This window comes from Schistocerca nitens, chromosome 6, assembly GCF_023898315.1.
Source record: "Schistocerca nitens isolate TAMUIC-IGC-003100 chromosome 6, iqSchNite1.1, whole genome shotgun sequence".
In the NCBI taxonomy this organism is placed as follows: Eukaryota; Metazoa; Arthropoda; class Insecta; order Orthoptera; family Acrididae; genus Schistocerca; species Schistocerca nitens.
Window position 1 is genome coordinate 310042720 of NC_064619.1, and position 20869 is coordinate 310063588.

General features: G+C 36.5%; 2 protein-coding genes across 3 annotated transcripts in view; one reads left to right on the top strand and one right to left on the bottom strand.

Moving 5' to 3' along the window:
- The window catches only part of LOC126263653 (phosphatidylinositol glycan anchor biosynthesis class U protein), a 104900-nt gene extending 96740 nt beyond the window's left edge, over positions 1-8160 (top strand). The window contains exon 7 of one of the 2 annotated variants that reach the window (XM_049960756.1): positions 4396-4546. In XM_049960756.1, the coding sequence (XP_049816713.1) occupies positions 4396-4437 (42 nt within the window). In that variant the 3' untranslated portion in view covers positions 4438-4546. Of the gene's footprint in view, positions 1-4395; positions 4547-7691 lie in introns of those variants that run through there. The other variant, XM_049960755.1, reaches the window with a different exon arrangement.
- Positions 8015-20869, bottom strand: part of LOC126263652 (ribosome biogenesis protein BOP1 homolog) — an 80987-nt gene continuing 68132 nt past the window's right edge. The window contains exons 11-13 of the mRNA XM_049960754.1: positions 20381-20480; positions 8633-8828; positions 8015-8539 (exon numbers count right to left, since the gene is read on the bottom strand). Coding sequence (XP_049816711.1) covers positions 8386-8539; positions 8633-8828; positions 20381-20480 — 450 coding nt within the window. The 3' untranslated portion in view covers positions 8015-8385. The remainder of the gene's footprint in view (positions 8540-8632; positions 8829-20380; positions 20481-20869) is intronic.

A 20869-nucleotide genomic window follows, 5' to 3' on the forward strand; every position in this document is an offset into this window, starting at 1 on the left:
TCTGCTACATTCTCGTGTCCTTTCAGGACTTGCTTCATTTCAGAAAACAGGAAGAAATCCACCTGGGTTACACCAGGGCTGTAGGTGGTCTGAGAAAGTGTTGTGATGCCGTTCCACATCAGGCAGTAGTTGATGACAAAGCAGGTGTGGCTTGGTGCATTATCATGATATACAGTGTCTAGTTGGCAGCGATACCTGACCTCACACATGTGACTTTTCCCCTTCAATCTTTTCAGCATTTTCAATATCATAAAAATTCATGGTAGGCCACACCTTTTGCTCCAAAGAAGACAGCGAGCATAGCTTTGAATTTGCCTGCTTTTGTGGCAAGAGGAAGTTGGTATATGTCATTCAGCACTCTGTGTTTTTTTTTTTTTGGTCAGTAGTCAAAAAATTTGTGGTTTGTTTCAAAGTATTGGTTGTCTGCCAAAACTATTTGCACTAACTTTTCATGTATGTTTCTCATCTGGAAATCATCGTTAAAAATTATGTGCACAGTCATTTTATCAATTCCAACATGGTCCACCATGGTCAAACATTTTTCCACTGGTCTGAGTTCAACACACCATGGTCTGCTGTACTCTCTCGACCATCTTTGAAGCACTATGGCCATCTCAAAATGGCAGCTTACGATAAGCTTTCTTGCTGGATCTTAGCCAGCATCCCCCTAGCCTACTTCGTGAGTTTTATACAGATTTTGACGGAATGTTGCATTTTTGAGCTTTGACTCAGTCTACAGACAGGGTTACAGTAAGGTGGTGATACACATTGCATGAAAACTCATAGACAAATGACACTAGTTGTGTTTTGAAAGTGAATTCCCCCTCCACTGAAATTGCCTGGAGCAAGCACCCTGGGATGTATAGTCGTGTCAGAAAATAAGACAAATCAATATCTTTTCTTCAAATACTCTGTGTAAGCACATTTTTCTCTCATGCTGCTTCTCAGACCATTCATATTGTGTCTAAACAATACAATCTCATCTGCACAGGCTAACCGTTTATGATTACTTATCAGTACCATGCCAACCTCCTGTAGTCTGTCTGCCTGTGTGATGATTTTAGAATTAAATGAATTGTGTGTGTGGATAGTGCATAACAAACCAGATTTCACTTCAAAACTTGGATACCTATTCATCATGTAGCTCTGCCACAGGTGAGGTGATTGTGAAAGGATGGCAGAATTATGTTTGTTATAAATTCAGGTCTACTTGTGTTGAAAGATAGTCTTGTATCTACTCTCTTAAAGTTAAGATTAGAAGTTCAGCTTTGTGATTTCTGTCCTCTGTTTTCTCCATTACAAGTTGAAGTTTTAACCCAATACAAATCAAAGAAAGTGTTTGATAGTCCAAAATATAGACAGAAATATCAACTTCTGTTTGCATCAAGGCAGACGGATTTGCACTCAAAGGTCATGACAGCATGCAAGCCTATGTTAATGCTTAGGCAATTTAAGTTTGGGCCCATAGTTGCAGAAACGTAAAGATTCTTGAAGCACATTAGTACCCTAAATGAACTAATGACATATTTTATTTTATTGTGACAGAGTATTGCCATTAAGTTTGATGGAAATTTGGCTCAAGTGGGTGCTGCATCAAACTGGAATGTATGGTGTTCTATTATTGTTGGAGCTCATGTTAATTGCCTTTTTAGGATTCTGTACCACAGTTGGTGAAAACAGAACCCTTATAAGATCACTTTGTTGTCCGTCCATCTGTCTGTTAAGACCCATTTTTCTCAGTAATGACTAGCGGTATCAAGTTGAAATTTTTGCCACACACTAAGGTTTGTGGTCCCTTGGTGGTGTGAAAAATTAAAGCTTTTACTCAGTGTAATGAAAATATAGAACCATTTATGTCTCATTTTGATATAAGCAAACTTGATTCATCAAATCCTATAGGTGAAGTATCTACATACATGTCACACATGGTAGTGTAGCGGTAAAGCATGTGCTTGGAGACCGAAAGATTGCGCCGTTGAATCTCGCTTGGATAATGGAGTGTTCAGTCTTGCTTTTAACCTAGCCTTAACCCATCAACAATGTGAGGAGTTGCCAGAAACAAGTTGTGGTTTGGATTCCACATTTAACTATACATTGGATAACAAGGGTAGTACGAAGACTTGCATCAGGCCATTGAGCCATATTAAACTATTTTCATCATCATCATCGTCATCATCATAAAGTATAATGGAACCCTCAGAGTGCAAGTTTTACTTGCTTCTCACCTGTTATTGTGGAAGTCTCAGTAATCGTAATCATTATAGTCTGGATTCATTGTGGCAGTTGATATTTAGCTAGATTAGTTTCATAACATTATTGTACGAGGATCACTCCAAAAGAAATGCACACTATTTTTGTAAAAATACAGTTTCCATTCTGCATGTGTAAAAGTTTTACAGTGTGTAGATACATACTTCCCGCTTGTTTCCAAACTTAGTTCAACCTGTTCCCGTGAGTGGCACCGTCACAGCATGTCTTCAAAGTGGCTGCTACCCTTTACGTTCGTCAGAAGTAACATGCTGCCACATAATTCCTGTGCTGTGAAAACGAGACAATGGAAATATCCACAAGAGGTTGAAAAAGGTGTATGGAGATGATGCTGCCGATCACAGTACAGTTACGTCGGTGGGCAAGCAGGTTACGTGATGAAAGCAGGCACGGCAATATTGAGGATTGTCCTTGCAGCGGCAGGCCTCGTACTGCACGCACTCCAGACAATGTGCAGAGAGTTAACGAATTGGTGACTGCTTACAGACGCATCACTTTGAACGGATTGTCACGCCACATTGGGGTAGGGGAAGGAACTGTTTGTAGAATACTGAAAGTGTTGGCGTTAAAAAAAGGTTTGTGCCAGGTGGATTGCCAGGTTGTTGACAGTGGCTCACAAAGAAACAAGAAAAACGGTATGCAGCGAACTTTTGGAACAGTACGAGAATGGTGGAGATGAATTTGTTGGAAGAAAGAGATGATGAGGCAATCAATGGAGTGGCATCATGCAAATTCACCCAAGGAAAAAAAATTCAAAACCACACCTTCTGCTGGAAAAGTTATGGCTACGGTGTTTTTCGATTCCGAAGGACTCTTGCTTGTGGACATCATGCCAAGTAGAACCACCATAAGCTCTGATGCATATGTGACGACACTGAAGAAACTTCAAGCTCGACTGGCAAGGATGTTTTGCTGTTGCACGACCACATATCAGTCAAAAAACCATGGAAGCAATCACAAAACTCGGGTGGACAACACTGAAACACCTGCCTTACATTCCTGACCTGGCTCCATGTGACTATCATCGCTTTGGGAAACTGAAAGACTCTCTTCGTGGAACAAGGTTTGAAGATGATGACTCCCTTGTGCACGCTGCCAAACAGTGGCTCCAACAGGTTGGTCCAGAATTTTACAGTGCGAGTATACGGGTGCTGGTTCCAAGATGGTCTAAGGCAATTGAGAGGGATGGAAATTATGTGGAGAAATGAAAATATTGTCCCTAAAGGATGTATCTACACACTGTAAAACCTTCAAACATGTAGAATAAAAGATGGATTAAAAAAAAGTGTGTATTTCTTTTGTAGTGACCCTCGTATGTCCCTTTGTAAACTATTGTGAGGCATGAGGTTGTAAAAAGATTTTTATTTTTTTTAAGAAACTTGTCAAAGTAGATTATTTTGGCATAGTTAATTGACAGTTTTTATATCAATAGTATCCATAGCATAAATTAAATGTCTGTTACTGGCTATCAAAATAGATAATTAAGCAGGTCTGACAGTCAGTAATTAAAATTTGTTGGAATATCTAGCTATCAGGTTTGTAGAAAGTACCATTAACAAAATCTAAAAGGTGAGTATTCAGCTCAGTTTTAATTTGTATGTTGGCCCATCTGCTTCAGACATCCCTGTTTTTAGTGAGTGGGAAGAGAATTCATGTGTCAAAAATTTTTTCTTCATTCTTGATTTCAAGTCAAAATAAACTGCTTTTGGTTAAGAAAATTTCAGAAACTGGTAATCAAAGTAAGAAGGCTAAGTAATTGGAAGATAAGCTCCATTCTTCTGGTGCAATCGTAAAATGCTCCATAAGAGTTAATAAAATACTCATGCAACCAGATTTAGAAATATTGAGGAAAAAATAACACGTTTTGTATTCTGAAACTAAAGTTACTGGAAAAGTGCTGCTGATTCAGGTTCATATTTCTGCCTTCTTTATTAGGTCAATTATCCTAATGAATGTAATGCTTTTTTATGTATAATCAAAATGTAGATTACGTATGTTTAAATAAATGATAAATTGTGTGTGTATATATATAAGTTTGAACAAATGTGTTATTTTCTTAAATAATGTTTTGGTTTAATCACAAATGTCAACTTTTGGTAATTGCTTTTCTCTTGTACTTGGCATTAGTACCTACAAAAAGACTTAGCAGACCAAGAGGACAAGATTTGAAGTGAAGTGTGTGCCTGAAATACATATTTAAATTCCTGAACACTTGTTAATGTTAAAAATGTTGTCACCAGACTTACAGCAACTCTGCATTTAGATTAGAAATATACTGTGATTCACAGGTTTGAAATGGCCTTTTAATCTGTTATTCTGTTGGAATCAACCATTGCTCAGCTCACTCTTGTGAACCGGCTACGCTTTCCCTCTCTCCATTCAGTTTTCTTTATTTACGTCAATACACTGCTGTTATCATTTACAGTATTGTATAAACTTGGGAACAGTTGTGTGAAAGTCTGAACATGAGTGTCCACTTTTGATAAGAAAAGTGAAACAACAAATGTTTTTTTCTTGTAACCCTTCTGGAGCATTGAGTGTGTAGCTACAAATCAACAATCTGTGTCAACTAGTTTCCATTGTTGTGAATGAGATATACATCATTTGAAATTTGTAGAAAGTATGAGGGAAAAAGATGGAGAGCAGTCAATGAGACCAGGTTTCCTTGGTGCGATTGATTGTGTGCTTCTGGGTGTTCTGTAGAGGTACCTTTCCAGTTTTATGCATGATGTTTCCACTGGAGTTGGAAAACACTGCAAGAATTTGTTTTTCCCACACTATCAGTGTGAGCTCTGAAAAACAAAAGCATCAAAAGGCATAGTGGGTGTCAGCAATTGAACTCTGCTATAAATAGTGGTGTGACAACAATAGTTCAGTCTGGTTGGAGCCCAGGCAATGTACACACAGCAGCAAAGTTCGTATCTCCTGAAGAAGACTAATGGGCCGGTCATCAAAATATTGTGCATAAAATGGAAGAAACGACATGGCAGAACACTCGAACACACATTATTAAACAAATAAATTTTCCAAAGAACAGATGTGGTCATGGACAGTTCTGAGAACAGTTTCCATAAAATTCTTCTGTTTTGTAGTCAGTGTCGTATTGTGAAATGACAAAGCAAATATTTAGCCACTTGAAAGCCTGACTGAAACATTGATTCGTTTTACAATATGACGTGGTCTGCAACATGAAAAGTTTACATTTACATAACACTAAATAACTGTTCTGCACTCAATTTATCAGTAAAATAGGCTGTTATGTTCACTTGCCATGGTAGATGTCTTGGGGATTTAAAAGGAATTGGTTTTTATGTGCCAGTTACCTCTGACACATAAGTGATTCAACTGTTGTGATTTATCATAACCTTTGGTATGCGCCACTGTTGAAACAGTGTTAAATTGATGTTTTCATTAATGACCTGTACCTATAAATTTAATTTCATGCCTGTGGCTTTACTCCCAGATGAAATTGAGATTGTCTGTTGGACAATAGCAGATAGTTGTGGCCATTTCGTCTTGTTGGCAGTTTTATCAGATTAGGCATAACGTGTAATTTCTTCAGCAATGGAACCCACATTAGTCACTACAATTTTCTCCAGAAAATGGGCTCCATTGATGTAGTCTCACATAGTGTTTCATTAACGTGACTTCATTGAGCAGAATGATACTATGTATGAAAACTTTAGTGTCATCCTGATAGCCAAATTGTTTCCACATTGAAATCTTGTGTTCTGACTTTGTTCTTATTTTTCTTTGTTTGGGCAATACAGGGACTCAGAACAATTAGTAATATTAAATAAAATGAAGACCAATATCTTCAAACACACTCTTCTTTTGGTATTATACAAATTATTTACAGCTTAAAAATTGCCTGCCTCCTGTTTTACAGGGTTTTATTTTTTACTGCATTTATCAAAGGTAGATGTTATGAAATTAAATTTAATCAGAGAAGCTGTAAAAACTTTCAAAGTAGAGTATGTCTGTATAATACTAGCTAGTTTCCTTGTTAAACACCTGTTATTCCCTTCCTGGCTTTCTGAAACCAAAGCAGTTCCTCCTGTATACCAAGAGGTATTCTAATGTATTTTAAAAGCTTTGATCATTACAGAACTCTGTGTCATCAGACCTACTTTTTATTTAGTTTATTAGCATTGGAGTTATGGTAAAATAAAATGACCGATGTACATAACAGCAAGAAATTCACTTACAGCAAAATGAATACATGACATTATGTTAAGTTTCTCTATAAAAAAGATGTTGCATTTTCCTCTTCTCATTCATATACTAGGTTATTATTAACTTTTAGATTCATTTCCCATTTTTCTCTAATTACAATGAAAAGTTTTTCAATTATTTGACTTGTGAGATCACAGGCAAGTAAAGGAGTTTTTAGCTGATACTACTTCAGTGGCCATTGAAGGGATGCAGTATACAGCCAGACACTATTAGTTCAATAGTAATAAATCCTTGCTTGTAGTTTAGTTGCAAAATGAGAATCCTATCAAACCCAGAACTATGCAGATTCTCAGTGTCCTCCAGTTTTAGCACAGTAACTTATGTTGCTGTTGTGCTTTTTGATGATATAAAAACTGCTTTAAAGCATGGTAATGTTACATATAGTTACCAGTAAATAACTTGTATTTGTGAGCTACCATACTGTAAAACAACTGCATACTGAGAGAAATCAATACAGGACTTAAACACGCTGCTGCTGTTGTGTGCAATACATACCTATTTCACTAGCAAAAAGTAGCACATTTTACCAAGCCTCATTAAATGACATGTGATTGAATGTATAATACATATGGCATCTGCAGACACATGACATACAATGGGAGAGCGTGCATGTACAGTTCTTGCTTTTTCATGTGTTTCAAAATAAGGCAAATGGCAACACTCCATATAACAATAGAACTAGAAAGCATTAATTTCTCTTCAAAGTCTACCTGAATGAAGTGGCATGACAGTTATGAACCTGTATTCATTCAGTAGTTCAAGTCACTGTCTGGCTATCCCAATTTAGGTTGTGGCACCTAACTTGCTGTGAGTGGATGCCATATGATATTTTGTTCCAAATCCATGTCTAATTAAGGTTTGGGCTCTGTCTCTAATGGCGTTGCCACTATCAGAATATTAAACCACTATGCCTTAAAAATATTTTTGTGTATGGCTCTTCTACAGACAATGGATTCATCTGAAATGAAATATACTTCCATTGTTCTAGCCAGGTTCAACATTGTTGGTGCCCACCATGTGATAGACCATTCCCTTAAGTGTCCTCTGTTGTTCCATCATTATGCAATTAATAATTATTGTACTTTTTTGATCCACACACTGAGTAGGAGATTTATGTCACATCTTATTGGTAAACTGTTCTAGAATCTTAGCAATAAATTTTTTTCTAAATATCAATTTCTTTTCAGATATTCCTCATAACAGATATTTTGTTTGCTTATATCAAGAGAGAATTCTACTTGAATAATGGATTACCACGAGATCCTGATGGAAAACCTTCAAAAATTGTCCTACAATAGATACACGAAAATGTGTTTTGGTAACTAGACATATTAGTGCTGTTCTGTGATAAGTATGTGCGGTAAAAGACAGACAAGACTGTACTCACTATTAACAAATGTCAGTATTGGGTCTTCTGCTCTTCCTAGGTGAACATTTTCAGTGCAGAAGTGTGCATGGTTTCATATTTTCTGTCCTTGCAGCATGGCATTTGAGTAAAAAGTTTGGTGAGTTCAGTTCTTTATTTATTGTCATAAACTAATAATTTCATGTAATGGCCTGACTTCCATTACTTAACTGTCATCACTGCTCAGGAAAAAATAGAATTTTCTTTTATATAAAGTCATAGTTAAATTAAATGAATTTACATGGCTTACAGATGGTTACATTTATTTACTGTTTACAATCTTAGGTAGTCATATGATGGTCAAAGATGATACATCTTTGGCCTGTGATCCACAGTTATAATGTATGCAAAGTTGAAGTAATCAATTTGTTCAAAACCATTAAAGACTGATTTAATGGTATCAGTTTAGAACAATTACTGCAATAAAAAAGATGTAGTTCATCACAGAACCTTCTTGAAACAGCAGTCTTCCAACTTCACGTGTACAGGCGTATTGTAGCATCTGCTCCGCTTGAAAAAATCCATGGTTGTGATGGATGAAATACAACATCAAAGACACCAAAGTCATTTGTAGACTGATGATGGCTTAGCCTCTTCAGTGGCACTATCAATGGGTTTTGAAGTAAATCACTGGAAAATATTTTAAAGATTCAGTTAATGTGATTAGCTTTGCTTAAAGCAAAAGATACTTTCACATTTTCAAACTAGAAAAATTAATCTTACTTGTAAACCATGCCATGTGATATAATTATGCTGCAATCATCAGAGCCAGATGCAAAGAGTGGGTAACGCCTATGATATGCGACACCCCGTACAGCAGTACCATGAAGCCTTAATGTTTGATAAGGCTTAGTTGACAAGTCCAAGTCAAACCAGAGCATCTTACGATCGTAAGTTCCAACTAATACATTGTCACCACCTGAAATAAAATTTGTGGAAAGGTAAATAATAGACATATTTTGACACATTAGTGACATAAAAGTGATTAAGCATCAATCTGAAATAGTTTGTTATTATGCACAACTAACTATGTGAGAGAGAAGTGGAAGCACTGACAGTGTGAATATTACAAAGCAGTTAGTTCAATACATCATGCTTCCAAAATACTGACACAAATCTATTAAATGTGAACAATTTTTATTAGGCTTTACGATGACTTTTATTGATATTGAATGAAACAATGAGTTTACTTCTATCTTGCATGGTTTACAAAGGTTTATTTGAACTAAACCTTGACCAGGTTCATATTTCTTACAAACTCATCTTCAGATGGTTGATACTAAAACACTTCACACCAACCCACACAGTGTGACCCAGCTTCATGATGAGTAACATATTTTCAAAGATGTTATGTTACCGATGCTGTATGGGTGTAGTAAAATATGTCTAGTGCAATGAAACTTATCTTTTCAATTAGTTATAAAAATTTTCTAGTATGATCAAAGGTTATATATAAGCAGTACCAAACACTATGTATAGCACAAGAAGATACGCTTTCAGCCAAAGTGATGAAGCTAAGTTTGAACACTGAACATACAGTTAAATTTTCCATTATAAAGGCAAAATAGTTCGTACTGCATTCATGCAGGATGGGTAAAAAATAAATAATTTACTGTCGCCAGTCATTTATTCATTTCCACACTGGGTTTCAAAGGATTTAACCTCCATCCTGTGGTACCACTGGACAGTAGTGAAAAACAAATTACCATTTCAGTACAGGGATTTTAGTTTTGTGGATGTCTGTGACTGGAAGAATGAATGAAAATATAAATGTGAAAGTAAAATATGTAAATATTGAAGGAACAAAATAGCATTTAGAATCTAAATTAATGCAAAGAACAAACAGAAAAGTAAAACAATTATGGAGCAAGTCTCAAAGCATTATTGAGATCTCCGGTTGCAAAGATGAACTGAAATGTGATATTAACAACCCACAGCTCTGGTAGCATAATCAGACCTTTGTTCTCCTTCTGTGACTTTCACCATCAATGCCACAACATAAACATACCATAATAATCGACTCAAATGCTCTCAATGAAGTTTTAAACCTTGGAAACAAATAATGTCAAAAGTAAACTTGTTAAAGGTTAGTTTGGGATCCAGAGAAATGGAGGAACACATGAGGGAATACTTACCCTACGTTTATAGAATTTGTACATTCAGAGAAAGCTTTTCACAGTATGGACTGGATTACAATATTTGAAATTTGGAATGTGGTAGTGTGATAAAATACAAGGACCAAAGGTAAAAGTTGCACAAAAATGAGACACTAATAAGAATCAAAGAGCATGAAAGGAAAGCAGTGGTTGAGAATGGAGTGAGACAGGGTTATGTCCTATAACTGATATTCAGTCTGTACATTGAGCAAGCTTTGAATGAAACTGAGGAGAACTTTGGAATGGGAATTAAAGTTTAGGAAGAACAAATACAAACTCTGAGGTTTGATGGTGATTTAGTTCTGTCTGAATGCAAAGGACTTGCAAGAGCAGTTGAATGGAATGAACAGGGTCTTCAAAAAATGTTACAAGATCAATAGCAACAAAAATAATGGAATACAGTCAAAATGAATGACGTAATGTTGAGGGAATTAGCAGGTTATGAGACACTTAAAGTGGTGGGTGAGTTTTGCTATTTGGGCAGCAAAATAAATGATGAGGGCCAAAGTAGAGAGGATATAAAATGTAGACTGGCAATGGCAAGAATCTGAAGAAGAGAAATTTGTCAACATTGAATATATATTTAAGTGTTAGGAAGTCTTTTTCTGAAAGTATTGTATGGAGTGTTGCCATGTGTGGAAGTGAAAGATGCACAATGAACAGTATAACAAAAAGAGAATAGAAGCTTTCAAAATGTAGAGTTACAGAAGAATGTTGATGATTAGATGGGTTGATCATGCAACTAATGAGGTACTGAAAAGAATTTGGGAGACAAGAAATTAGTGGCACAACTCAACCAAAAGGAGGAATCAGTTGGTAGGATACATTCTGAGACATCAAGGGATCACCAATTTAGTAATGGACAGAAGAGTGTGTGATGGTGGGGGGGTGGGTGGGGGTGTAAAAATCACAGATGGAGAATGATGTAGGTTGCAGCAGTTATTTGGAGGTGAAAAGACATGCATAGTATAGTGGCATGAAGAACCAGTCTTTGGACTGAAGACCACAACAACAATTACGTTTTAGGAATACTTTTGTCTAGGCAACATACTTAGCAATTAACATTGCAAGATCACAGGTCAAATGTATGCAAGAGACAGTCCATTGCAAATTTGAAATGCTGGTATGTTAATTACTGATATAGCCACCAAAAGTTGAATGCTATCATGAAAACATACAGGCATCGTGTTGTACATTTGTGCGATGGTGTTCTAAGCCTTTTGCAGCTGCTTGATATGCTGGAGTTGTCGTTAGATGGTATCCCACATGTGCTCAGGCAGAATCTATTGATTAAGCAGGCCAAGGCAACATGTCAACACTCTGTAGAGCATATTGGAGTTACAATAGTGGTATGTGGGTGAGTGTTATCCTTTCGGGGAAAAACCCCCTCGAATGCTGTTCATGAATGACAGAACTACAGGTCAAACTAAAAGACTAACATACAAATTTGTAGTCAGGCTGCATGAGATAACCAGGAGAATGCTCCTGCTGTCCTACAAAATTGGACCCCTGACCGTAATTCTAGATATAGGTCCAGTGTGTGTTGCATGCAAACAGATTGGCTGCAAGCCCTCAACTGCCCTCCTAACTAACAAACGGCTGTTGCTGACACAGAACCAGCTTTCCATCAGAAAATACAACAGACCTTTTAACTTACACTCCCATGAGCTCTCACTTAAAACCACTGAAGTTGCAAATGGCGGTGCTTTTGGGCTATTGGAAGTGGCCATATGAAGTCTGGTCTTCTTGCAACCATACATTCTCATTTCAGCATGTATTTAAGGCAAACATGATGTGAAATTTGAATACACATCTTTCAGCTGTAGAAACCAACACAACTCCTCCTTGGGGTTGCGTTTTTTTTATTTATTATATGGGTAGATCATGTAACTAATGAAGAGGTACTGAAATGTATTGCAGAACTGTAAATTTGGTAGTGGAGTGAAGCCTACATTGGAATAGTTGAGCAGAACTGAAACATGGAGGGCATTATTTGACAGCAATGGAATTAACACCGTTTCTTCTCAAAGTTTAGTATTTAATAAATGTTCTTATACTCTTTCTTCAGATTACACACATTTAGACTGATCAGAATCCTTGCCAAACAAAATACAGTTATAATTTTGTTTTTACTGAAGAGAACGCAAATCTAAAGAAGGCTATGAATAGGGACCAAGAGCTATAATAATAGATTCTGATGTGAAAAAGGCACATATATAAATTACACCTTTTTAAGTGCCACAAGCATTCAATCATTCCACCCCGTTCCAGGAAAATCAAAGATATTTTCTTGTTATGTAATTAATATACCCAACCATACACCATTTTCACAGGCTATCTTTCCAGCCAGATATGCCATTCTCAGACCTCTTTTTAAGGAGGATAGCATGATGGTTATTAATATCTATCAACCCATTTCACTATAAACTTCCGTTTCCAAAGCTTCGAAAAACTTAGGATAAACATAGCTGCAAATATAAGATTCTTAGTGGGCCCAATAAAAATCTCTTATCAAATTTTCCACTGAATTTGTGGCTGAGTGAGCTCAACTTAGCCGTAATCCACTGTAGGTCCCTTGAACAAAAATCTGTGTCCAGTAGCTGGAAGAAAGCACAGGCCACACCCCAAAGCCACTAAATACTACCCAATATCCTAGACAAACATTTGTTGTAGAATCTTTGAGATATTCTGAACTCAAACGTAATGATGTATCTTTTAACAGAACAACCTCCATGCCAACCAGCACAGATTCCGAAAACACTGATCATGTCAAACACAACATGTACGTTTCTCATGTAACATCCTGAAAGCTACGAGTGAAGGTAGTATTTTTCGATTTTCAAAAAGTGTTTGACTCAGTACCACACCTACGCTTACTATCAAAATTGTAATCATAGAGGGTACCAACCGAAATTTGACTGAATTGATGCTGTTTTTCTGGGGAGGACACAGCATGTGATCCTGGATGGAAAGTCAACAGATGTTGAAGTAACTTCGGGTATGTCCCAGAGACGTGCTGGGACCCTCACTGATAATGCTGTATATTAATAACCTTGCAGACAATATAAATAATAACCTAAGACTTTTCGCAGATGATGCCTTTACCTATAACAAAAGACTGCATGAAAGAATCTACACAAAGATTGGCAACTTGCTTTAAATGTGCAGAAATGTGAAGTTGACAATCCGACAACCATAGTATCAAAGAGTCACAGTTGAAATTGGTAAATGCATACAAAAACCTTGGCATTACACTTTGTAGGAATATGAAATGAAACAATCACACAGTCTCCGTGGTGGGTAAAGCAGGTGGCAGACTTAGATTCACTGGGAGAACACTAGGGCAATGCAGTCAGTTAACAAAAGAGATTGCCTACAAATCACTTGTGCAACCCTTCCTACAGTATTGCTCAGATGTGTCAGATCTGCTCCAAATAGGACTAACGGGGGATATCGACAGTACACAGGGAAGTGCAGAATGAGTGGTCACATGTTCAACCCATGGGAGAGCATCATGGAGATGTTGAAGAAACTGGACTAGCAGATACTTTAACCAGGTACAAATTATCCTGAGAAAGCCTACTTACAATACTACAACCCTTTGTGTAGCACTCCTGTGTGGATTATGAGGACAACATAAGATTAATTACAGTGTCTACAGAGGTGTTCAAACAGTCATACTTTCTATGCTCATACGTGACTGGAATGAGAGGACGCTATAATAACTGGTGCTTTGGGGAGTACACTCTGCCATGCACATCACAGAAGTTCAGAGTATGGATGAATCTGTAGAGGGCCCGCTCTACTGAACAAGCTATCTACGAATTCAAAGTTTGTTTTGTTTTTTTTTTTTTTTTTTTTTTTTTTTTTTTTTTTTTTTTTTTTTTTGTGGTGTGTAAGGAATTGACTGCAAATCATAACATTTTTTTAGAGAAACGAAGTTTATAGCTAACATGGGGCAAGGGTAATATTTGTTAGCTCTTGCAGCTCTCATGATGAATCTTCTTCTGAGGGGGACAAATTACTTTCCACAAGGGCTACTTCTGTTACTGCTATAATAAATTATGTATCTTACTCATAAATCACAAATATTGCTTTTTGCCTATGATATACTACAACAAATAAAATATCCACAAAGATTGTTGATTTGTTCTTAGTAAATGGCCAATCATGTAGGAAAAAAACAGTTGCATATCAACAACTCTACAGCACATGGGAAGAGAGGTGAACTTTAATCTTTTCGCATTTCCTCTCTGTCGTCACTGATAAAAGTATTAAAAAATTAATCCTTTTTATACTCCCATTCGCTGATGTCAAATGGATTAATTTTCTGGGGCAAATGGTTACACATTTTGCATACTAATGACATAACCTCAGTAATCTACACTTCTATGAATTTGGTTGCAAGGAATCAGGCACAATAGTAGCATTCATAAATACATTACTTACAACGAAAATAGGATCTAGTATCCGTTGTGTAGAAAGCAGCAAACTGTGCATCCATAAACAATCTTACCATTTCCCTTTTGAATCAAAGATGCTAACAGATAACGAAATTTAAAGAAGAAGAAAATAGTTGATACTTAGCAGCTCCTTGAATTTCCATCCTATGTACGTGGATGCATTGCATTTATAACATTTTGTTGTATATTAATAGTAACAAAATGCAGTTTTGTGAATGGCCAGTATTGTCGCCATGTTTACACAGAGAAAATTATCTTATCTGTAAAAACTACTGCAATATTCCATATCATGGTGAGCTATTGCTATTATAGTCCAAGGAATTTGCAAAAAAATAAAAACAATGAAAAAATACAAGAAAGGGAAAAAAACTGTGTTAACTGCTGAAGACCTTGAAAGAGAAATCAGGCTAACAACAAGAAAGGCATATTGGTTAATGGCATGCTTCTGGATGGTCAGCCAAGTTTCCATTTTATGCACAATATTTGGAAGACCAAACCTATCATCTCCTTCAGGTGCAATGTGTAGTGCTGTTGCCTACCAGACATGAACTATTGTTAGTCAAGTGAAAACTGCAGCATCAAATTGCTCTACAGGGAGGAGTGCTTCACAATATACGTGAGTTGGATAAGCCCCATTACAAAAATAGCAGTGCTAGACTGACAATAGTTCAGGCAGTGAGTAGTTGTCAAAATATTGTACTTCAACTGGAAACAACACCTGGAGCTTACCAATAATCAATCACACTGAGAAAACCTGCAAGATAACAAGGTAAATGGTGTGCACTACAGGAAACCCCTTTTCAGTTGCCTTGGGTTAATTAACTTGGTGTCAAGAAACTTATGTATCTATCCTGAAGAAACAGGATGAATACGTTTTACAAAAACATTCTAAACTGCTTGTTATTAGACCTCACACTAATGCACATGATGTGATCAGCACCATTACAGTAGAGGCTTGATAGTTCGAGATGAACGGGACCAGGACTATCTCAAACTACTAGAAATTTATGTGAGAAAAAGAATAAACAAAGGCTGTGGCTGAAAATTAAATGTGAATGTCTTTTTAATCATGCCCGTCTGCAACCTGACATGTTCTTCTTTACGGTAAGTAGCAATCTATCTTTTCCTAGATTGTAGGTAATGAATTTAAAAGGTGAAAAAAGAAATGTATGACACAACTTGACTAAAAGATGGGATCGGTTGATAGGACATCCCGAGGCGTCAAGGAATCGTCACACTGGTAAAGAAGGTAAGTGAGGGGGTAAAACTTGTAGAGGGACACTAAGGCTTGAACATAGTTAGCAGATTCAAATGTATGTAGGTTGTAGCAGTTATGTATAAATGAAGAGGCTTGTACAGAATAGACTAGCATGGAGAAATCGTTCAAACCGGTCTTTGGACTGAAAGTCACAACATATTTATTACTGCTTTGTCTCTTATCAGTAAGAAAACGAACAAAATTCCTTGAATTTTTAAGGAGTAACTTAGATAAATGTACTCAATGTTCTCCTTGTTGATTGTTTCCTTTTTCACAGCCACAAGCCTGTCATACAAGGCGTTAGTTTGATGACTGTCTGCCTGCACATGACTGATCCATTAGATTTTAAGTTAGCCGCTGTAAAAAAAAATTCTTCCACCAATATTTCAGCCATATACTTTCGAAATAGGCCAATCAACTACAGCCCATGCATCTGCCCATTTAAAATCTAAGAGCGGCACCACAGCACATGCAGCCACAAATAATCCCACCCAGAGACATTTATATGAAAAGTAGCAAAGATGTTTATACAGACTGCTTGTAAATGGTTGAGGGGCAAAAACCATGATCAGCCTCACCAAAGTCTCAGATATTAAAGGGAATGGCACACTAAAGATGCCTTTGATAGCTAATTAAAGAAAGAGCTACATTCCGTATCGGTCAATGCTAAACACTATGAACAAGCCAGATTTGATGTACCGTTATTCACCAAAGTTCAACTGGCATATTTACTATTTTTTACTGGGGAATATTTTGATACAGTGGTGGCAGATTTATTCAGTTATGTTATTTACCTTGAATTTAAACAATTAATTGATAACCAGGCAAAAAAAGATTGACTATATCAGCACAGACAGTCCTTTGTGACCAATTTGTTTACGGTGTACTTTTTGGAAAAGGTACTGGAATCTGTAAGTCTGAAACCTGCTGATTTTTTGCAGTGTGGCTTCGTAGTTTGGTAAATACATGAAAATATTGCATTTGCTATGGAAAACAAAATGGATGACTGCTTTGTATTCTTCAACATCCATGTTTGTCAAAAATTGATGGTGCCTTGAGGCATGCAGTGTGTTAGAAGTTGCACTACATGGATTTGTATCAACAAGCAAATCTTTCCCAGACTAAGGACATTCTTATAATGGTAATGCATAGGACATGTTGCTGACAAAGACAGTCTGCAGGATGAGCTTATGAAATTAAAAAAGGGTTATTTGAAGAATATAAATACTTTCTGCGACATATTTTGCAAGGCAATACAGATGAAAGCCAAGGACGTAAGGAACGAGGAAGTTAATGGAAAGAGGTTTAAATCTGCAACATATCAGAAGTCTTTTGTTAAAAATAAGTCACGTCCAGACAAGCACAAAGTTAGTGATCTCTCATTCTCCATTGAAGACAGTAGCTCTTATTGGTTTTGTAAAGGATGATTGATGCTCTGCAAGATCTCAAATGAATGTCGCCCTTTACACATAGTGCAGAGGATGCGAACAATTCACAAGATGCATGGAACACTGGCAATACAAGCAGCTTTTACAGCCCAGTAAACTGGCTGTGTCACATTGCACTGACTCCAGCCTTTCTAGTGCAGCAACAGAGTACTGATATTAACTTTATCCTTTTGGGACTTGGTTATGAAAGAAGAGAGTACAAATTTAATGATATTGGATTCAGGCTTGATAAATCACGGAAACTAGCTATTAAAGACACTGTCACAGCATTCTTTCCATTGATTTATCAATATCTAAGCATATTTTGAGCATCTGATCAGTTTCCATTCTCAGCCAGTAACATGAAGCAAAGGGGAAGAAGAAATATAGTTACTACAGCTGCTCGACTGAAATTTGATGCATCATAAAACACACTAGGAAAACATGAAGATGCACACAAAGAAGACTTAATTGTTTTGATGTTCAATTTTTAAGTAGACAATTAAAAATCTTGTATGGCTATGTAAAAAGCAATGATTATGTTTCAGACCCTGCTGTACTTTAATTATATAAACTGGTGGCACTGCAGAATAGACCAGTGAAAGCTAAATAGTTCAAATGATGTAGGTAGAAACAGCGTATTCGCAAAATTTAGCCCATTCCTATACTGCATTCTTCTGACAGGGAAATGGCATACAGTTATTCAAATTTCCAAAATGTTTATTTATTTGGCCAGCATATAATCATTCCCATACCTCACTGGGAAATTATGAGAAATAATTATGTTCAGTCTACTCTACATAACCAGAGGCATTATTTGCTCAACTGAAACAGTAGGTGGAAGCAATGTCTAACAGTATCTCCCAAGATGACATCTGTGGCAGCAGTGAAGGTAAGAGTTCGCTATATAACATACACAAATTATCATCCAAGGATAGATCGGTGGCATGCATGCGGTGTCACCATCACCTGATCTTCTTTAAAGTATAAACCCGTGTCTCATCTGACATGAAGTGGCATTGCAAGTCGAGTGAGATATTAATGAATATGACTGTGCAGGAAGTGTCCTGGTGCTTTGAAAATAAGCACGTGACAATCGAGTGAGTGTCTGCAGCATGAACAACATGCTGTCTTTGAAGGTAAGCCCATGAATTAGTCTCACTGTAACCTTTCATGTTAGGAAAGATACATACAGCACAGTGCTTATTGGGGAGAGTGACTCTTTTTATGCAAGGAAAAGTATGATAGGAACATTCAGTTTAAAAGTCTGACACCTCAAGATCCCCTTACAATACATCCCAGCAAAATAAAAACCTATATGGTATGTGATACTGACTCCAGATACTTTGTGTGCTTCAGAATTATAAATACTATGAAAAAATTCTTTTTATAGTGGCAAGAGAGCACAGAGAAACAGACATGGGAACATGTACATATTTTCCCCCCAAGAGTTTCACTGTGAAAATGTGTTTCCAGAACAAATTAAGAAATGCATTGGTAGGTCGAACGAGTTGTGATGCTGCTTAGTGTTCTATTAAGATGCTGTGTAAACAGTGTGACACAAAATTTAAGGTAGGCTCCACATTACACACACACAAATTTCACACATACCTTTTGTTGCTGTAAGACTGCTGTTTCTCATACAGCTAAACTACAGTTTTTTATTTACGGAGTAGACAGCAGCCTCATACAGACAAAAGATGTCCAGGACAGTGAAACAGAGACAGATTTTTTCCAGTTTCATAGAAGAGCACTGACAACATGGATTTGCAACTGGAGGAACTCTTCTGTGCCAACAATTACAGTTGGACAACGTGCTGTTTCTGTAGCACTTTTATGAAGGATCTACATGAGATTTTCACAACATTCTTTTCCTTTTCTTTTTGTGTGTGTGTTTGTGTATGTGTGTGTGGGGGGGATTCTTACAACAAATTCTGAATATACACAAAACAATCATCAGTTCATATCTCACTTGAAGAAGTTGAGAAGCAGTTATTGAGATATATGCTAGTTTAATTGCGGCAAGATGTCTTGAGCGGAATTATACTATATACATTCAAGGATGTGAGCATGTACTTTAATTTTATGTTACACAAACTGACAGTTCTGTTGACTGCATTTCCTTTTAATTATATGATCTCAGGAAATTGAGACAAACTGTATCATAAAAGCTCTGTGTTAATTTCCTGAAAATCTTTCCAGTGCAAGTATATTAGGAAAAAGGCACTATTGCTACAATAATAGAAAAGCCGTTTCAAGTTAAAAATCTACATCCCTACTACTATCAATATAAACACTTAAAATAACATTAGTGATTTTCTATCTTTCTTTCCTACCATTTTCAACTTTTAGGGAGGAAAAAGAGATGGGGATGGGATGGTAAAGTAGTGTTTCTGAGTGGCCTGCTCCTCTTTCCAACCTTTCTCTACCAGTTTCTCTTTCTACCCTGAAGAAGAAATCTGTAATTCCTGAAAGCAAACACTAGTATTTTCTACTTTAGGTGTTTATATCAGTCATACTGGTAAATTTATTCTGTCTCCATGTAATTTTTCAAAAAAATTATTGTAAATAATAGCTCATTACATTACAAATTTTGGAGATAAATTTCCATCCCCAGAGTTTTCACAGATTTTATTTCTAGTCACGTCATGCATCTGTGAAAAGTAATAGCCATTACTAAGGATGCAACTATTATGTGCCACAACAATGTTCTCATTCTATAGCATGATGCAATAGATGTCTTGTACTAAACAGGATTACTCTATATACTTCATCTGCCTTCACAATTCTGCCCACTGGCTTTGCTGTTAAGAACTCATAACCTCCTGCTGGAAATGGGTCAAAACACAAACTAACAACACTACAATACTGAGGACGACCTCTCTGTTGTATCAGCTGTGTAGGTATCATACTTTTCTTGGAAATTCTTTTGACAGCCATAAAAACTATTATGTGTAAGTGTAGTTCAATTTATTATCTAGGCTGAGATTCAAAGCACTGTATCTGTCTTTCACTGCATATATAAATACTTTCAAATGCCATGTAGTAAATTTTGCTGTGTTCTTAAGAATTATTTCAATGCAGTCCTGCATAATTCTGTTCCATGTTTGTATATTTGATTTTTAAATATATAATTTCCAGGAAATTCATGTTATACATAATAGTACCTGGATGTATAGCCATTGATGAAATCCATCTGGAGTTTGAAAGCAATTTTTTAACAAGTTCTTGCTTTACCAAATCATACACCCTCACATTACGCTGGGTCTACAACAAGAAAAAAGAAGACAAAATTATGACAGTTTCACATTAACTTAACAGCTTGCGATTAATTTTTATCAGCTTATTAAGCAGAGAACAGAGTGAAGGAATACAATTAAAATCTACATAACCAATGGTAACATTTTAATAACTGTTTTTATTGTTATTCTATTAGCAACAATCAGTATTATAGTTGCAAATTGTTGTAGCTGTGTTGGGAAAGAACTCGAGCTCCAAGCACTAATTAAAGCACTGGAGCTCAAACTGTTACAAGTACCAAAAGCTAGGTGAAGCAGGAGAAAAGTTAAGCCAATTTTTTTACAAATGACATAAAGAGTTCAGAAAGGATAGATTAAATACAGTTTGTGGCATGTTTGTCTCTGTCAGAAGTAGTT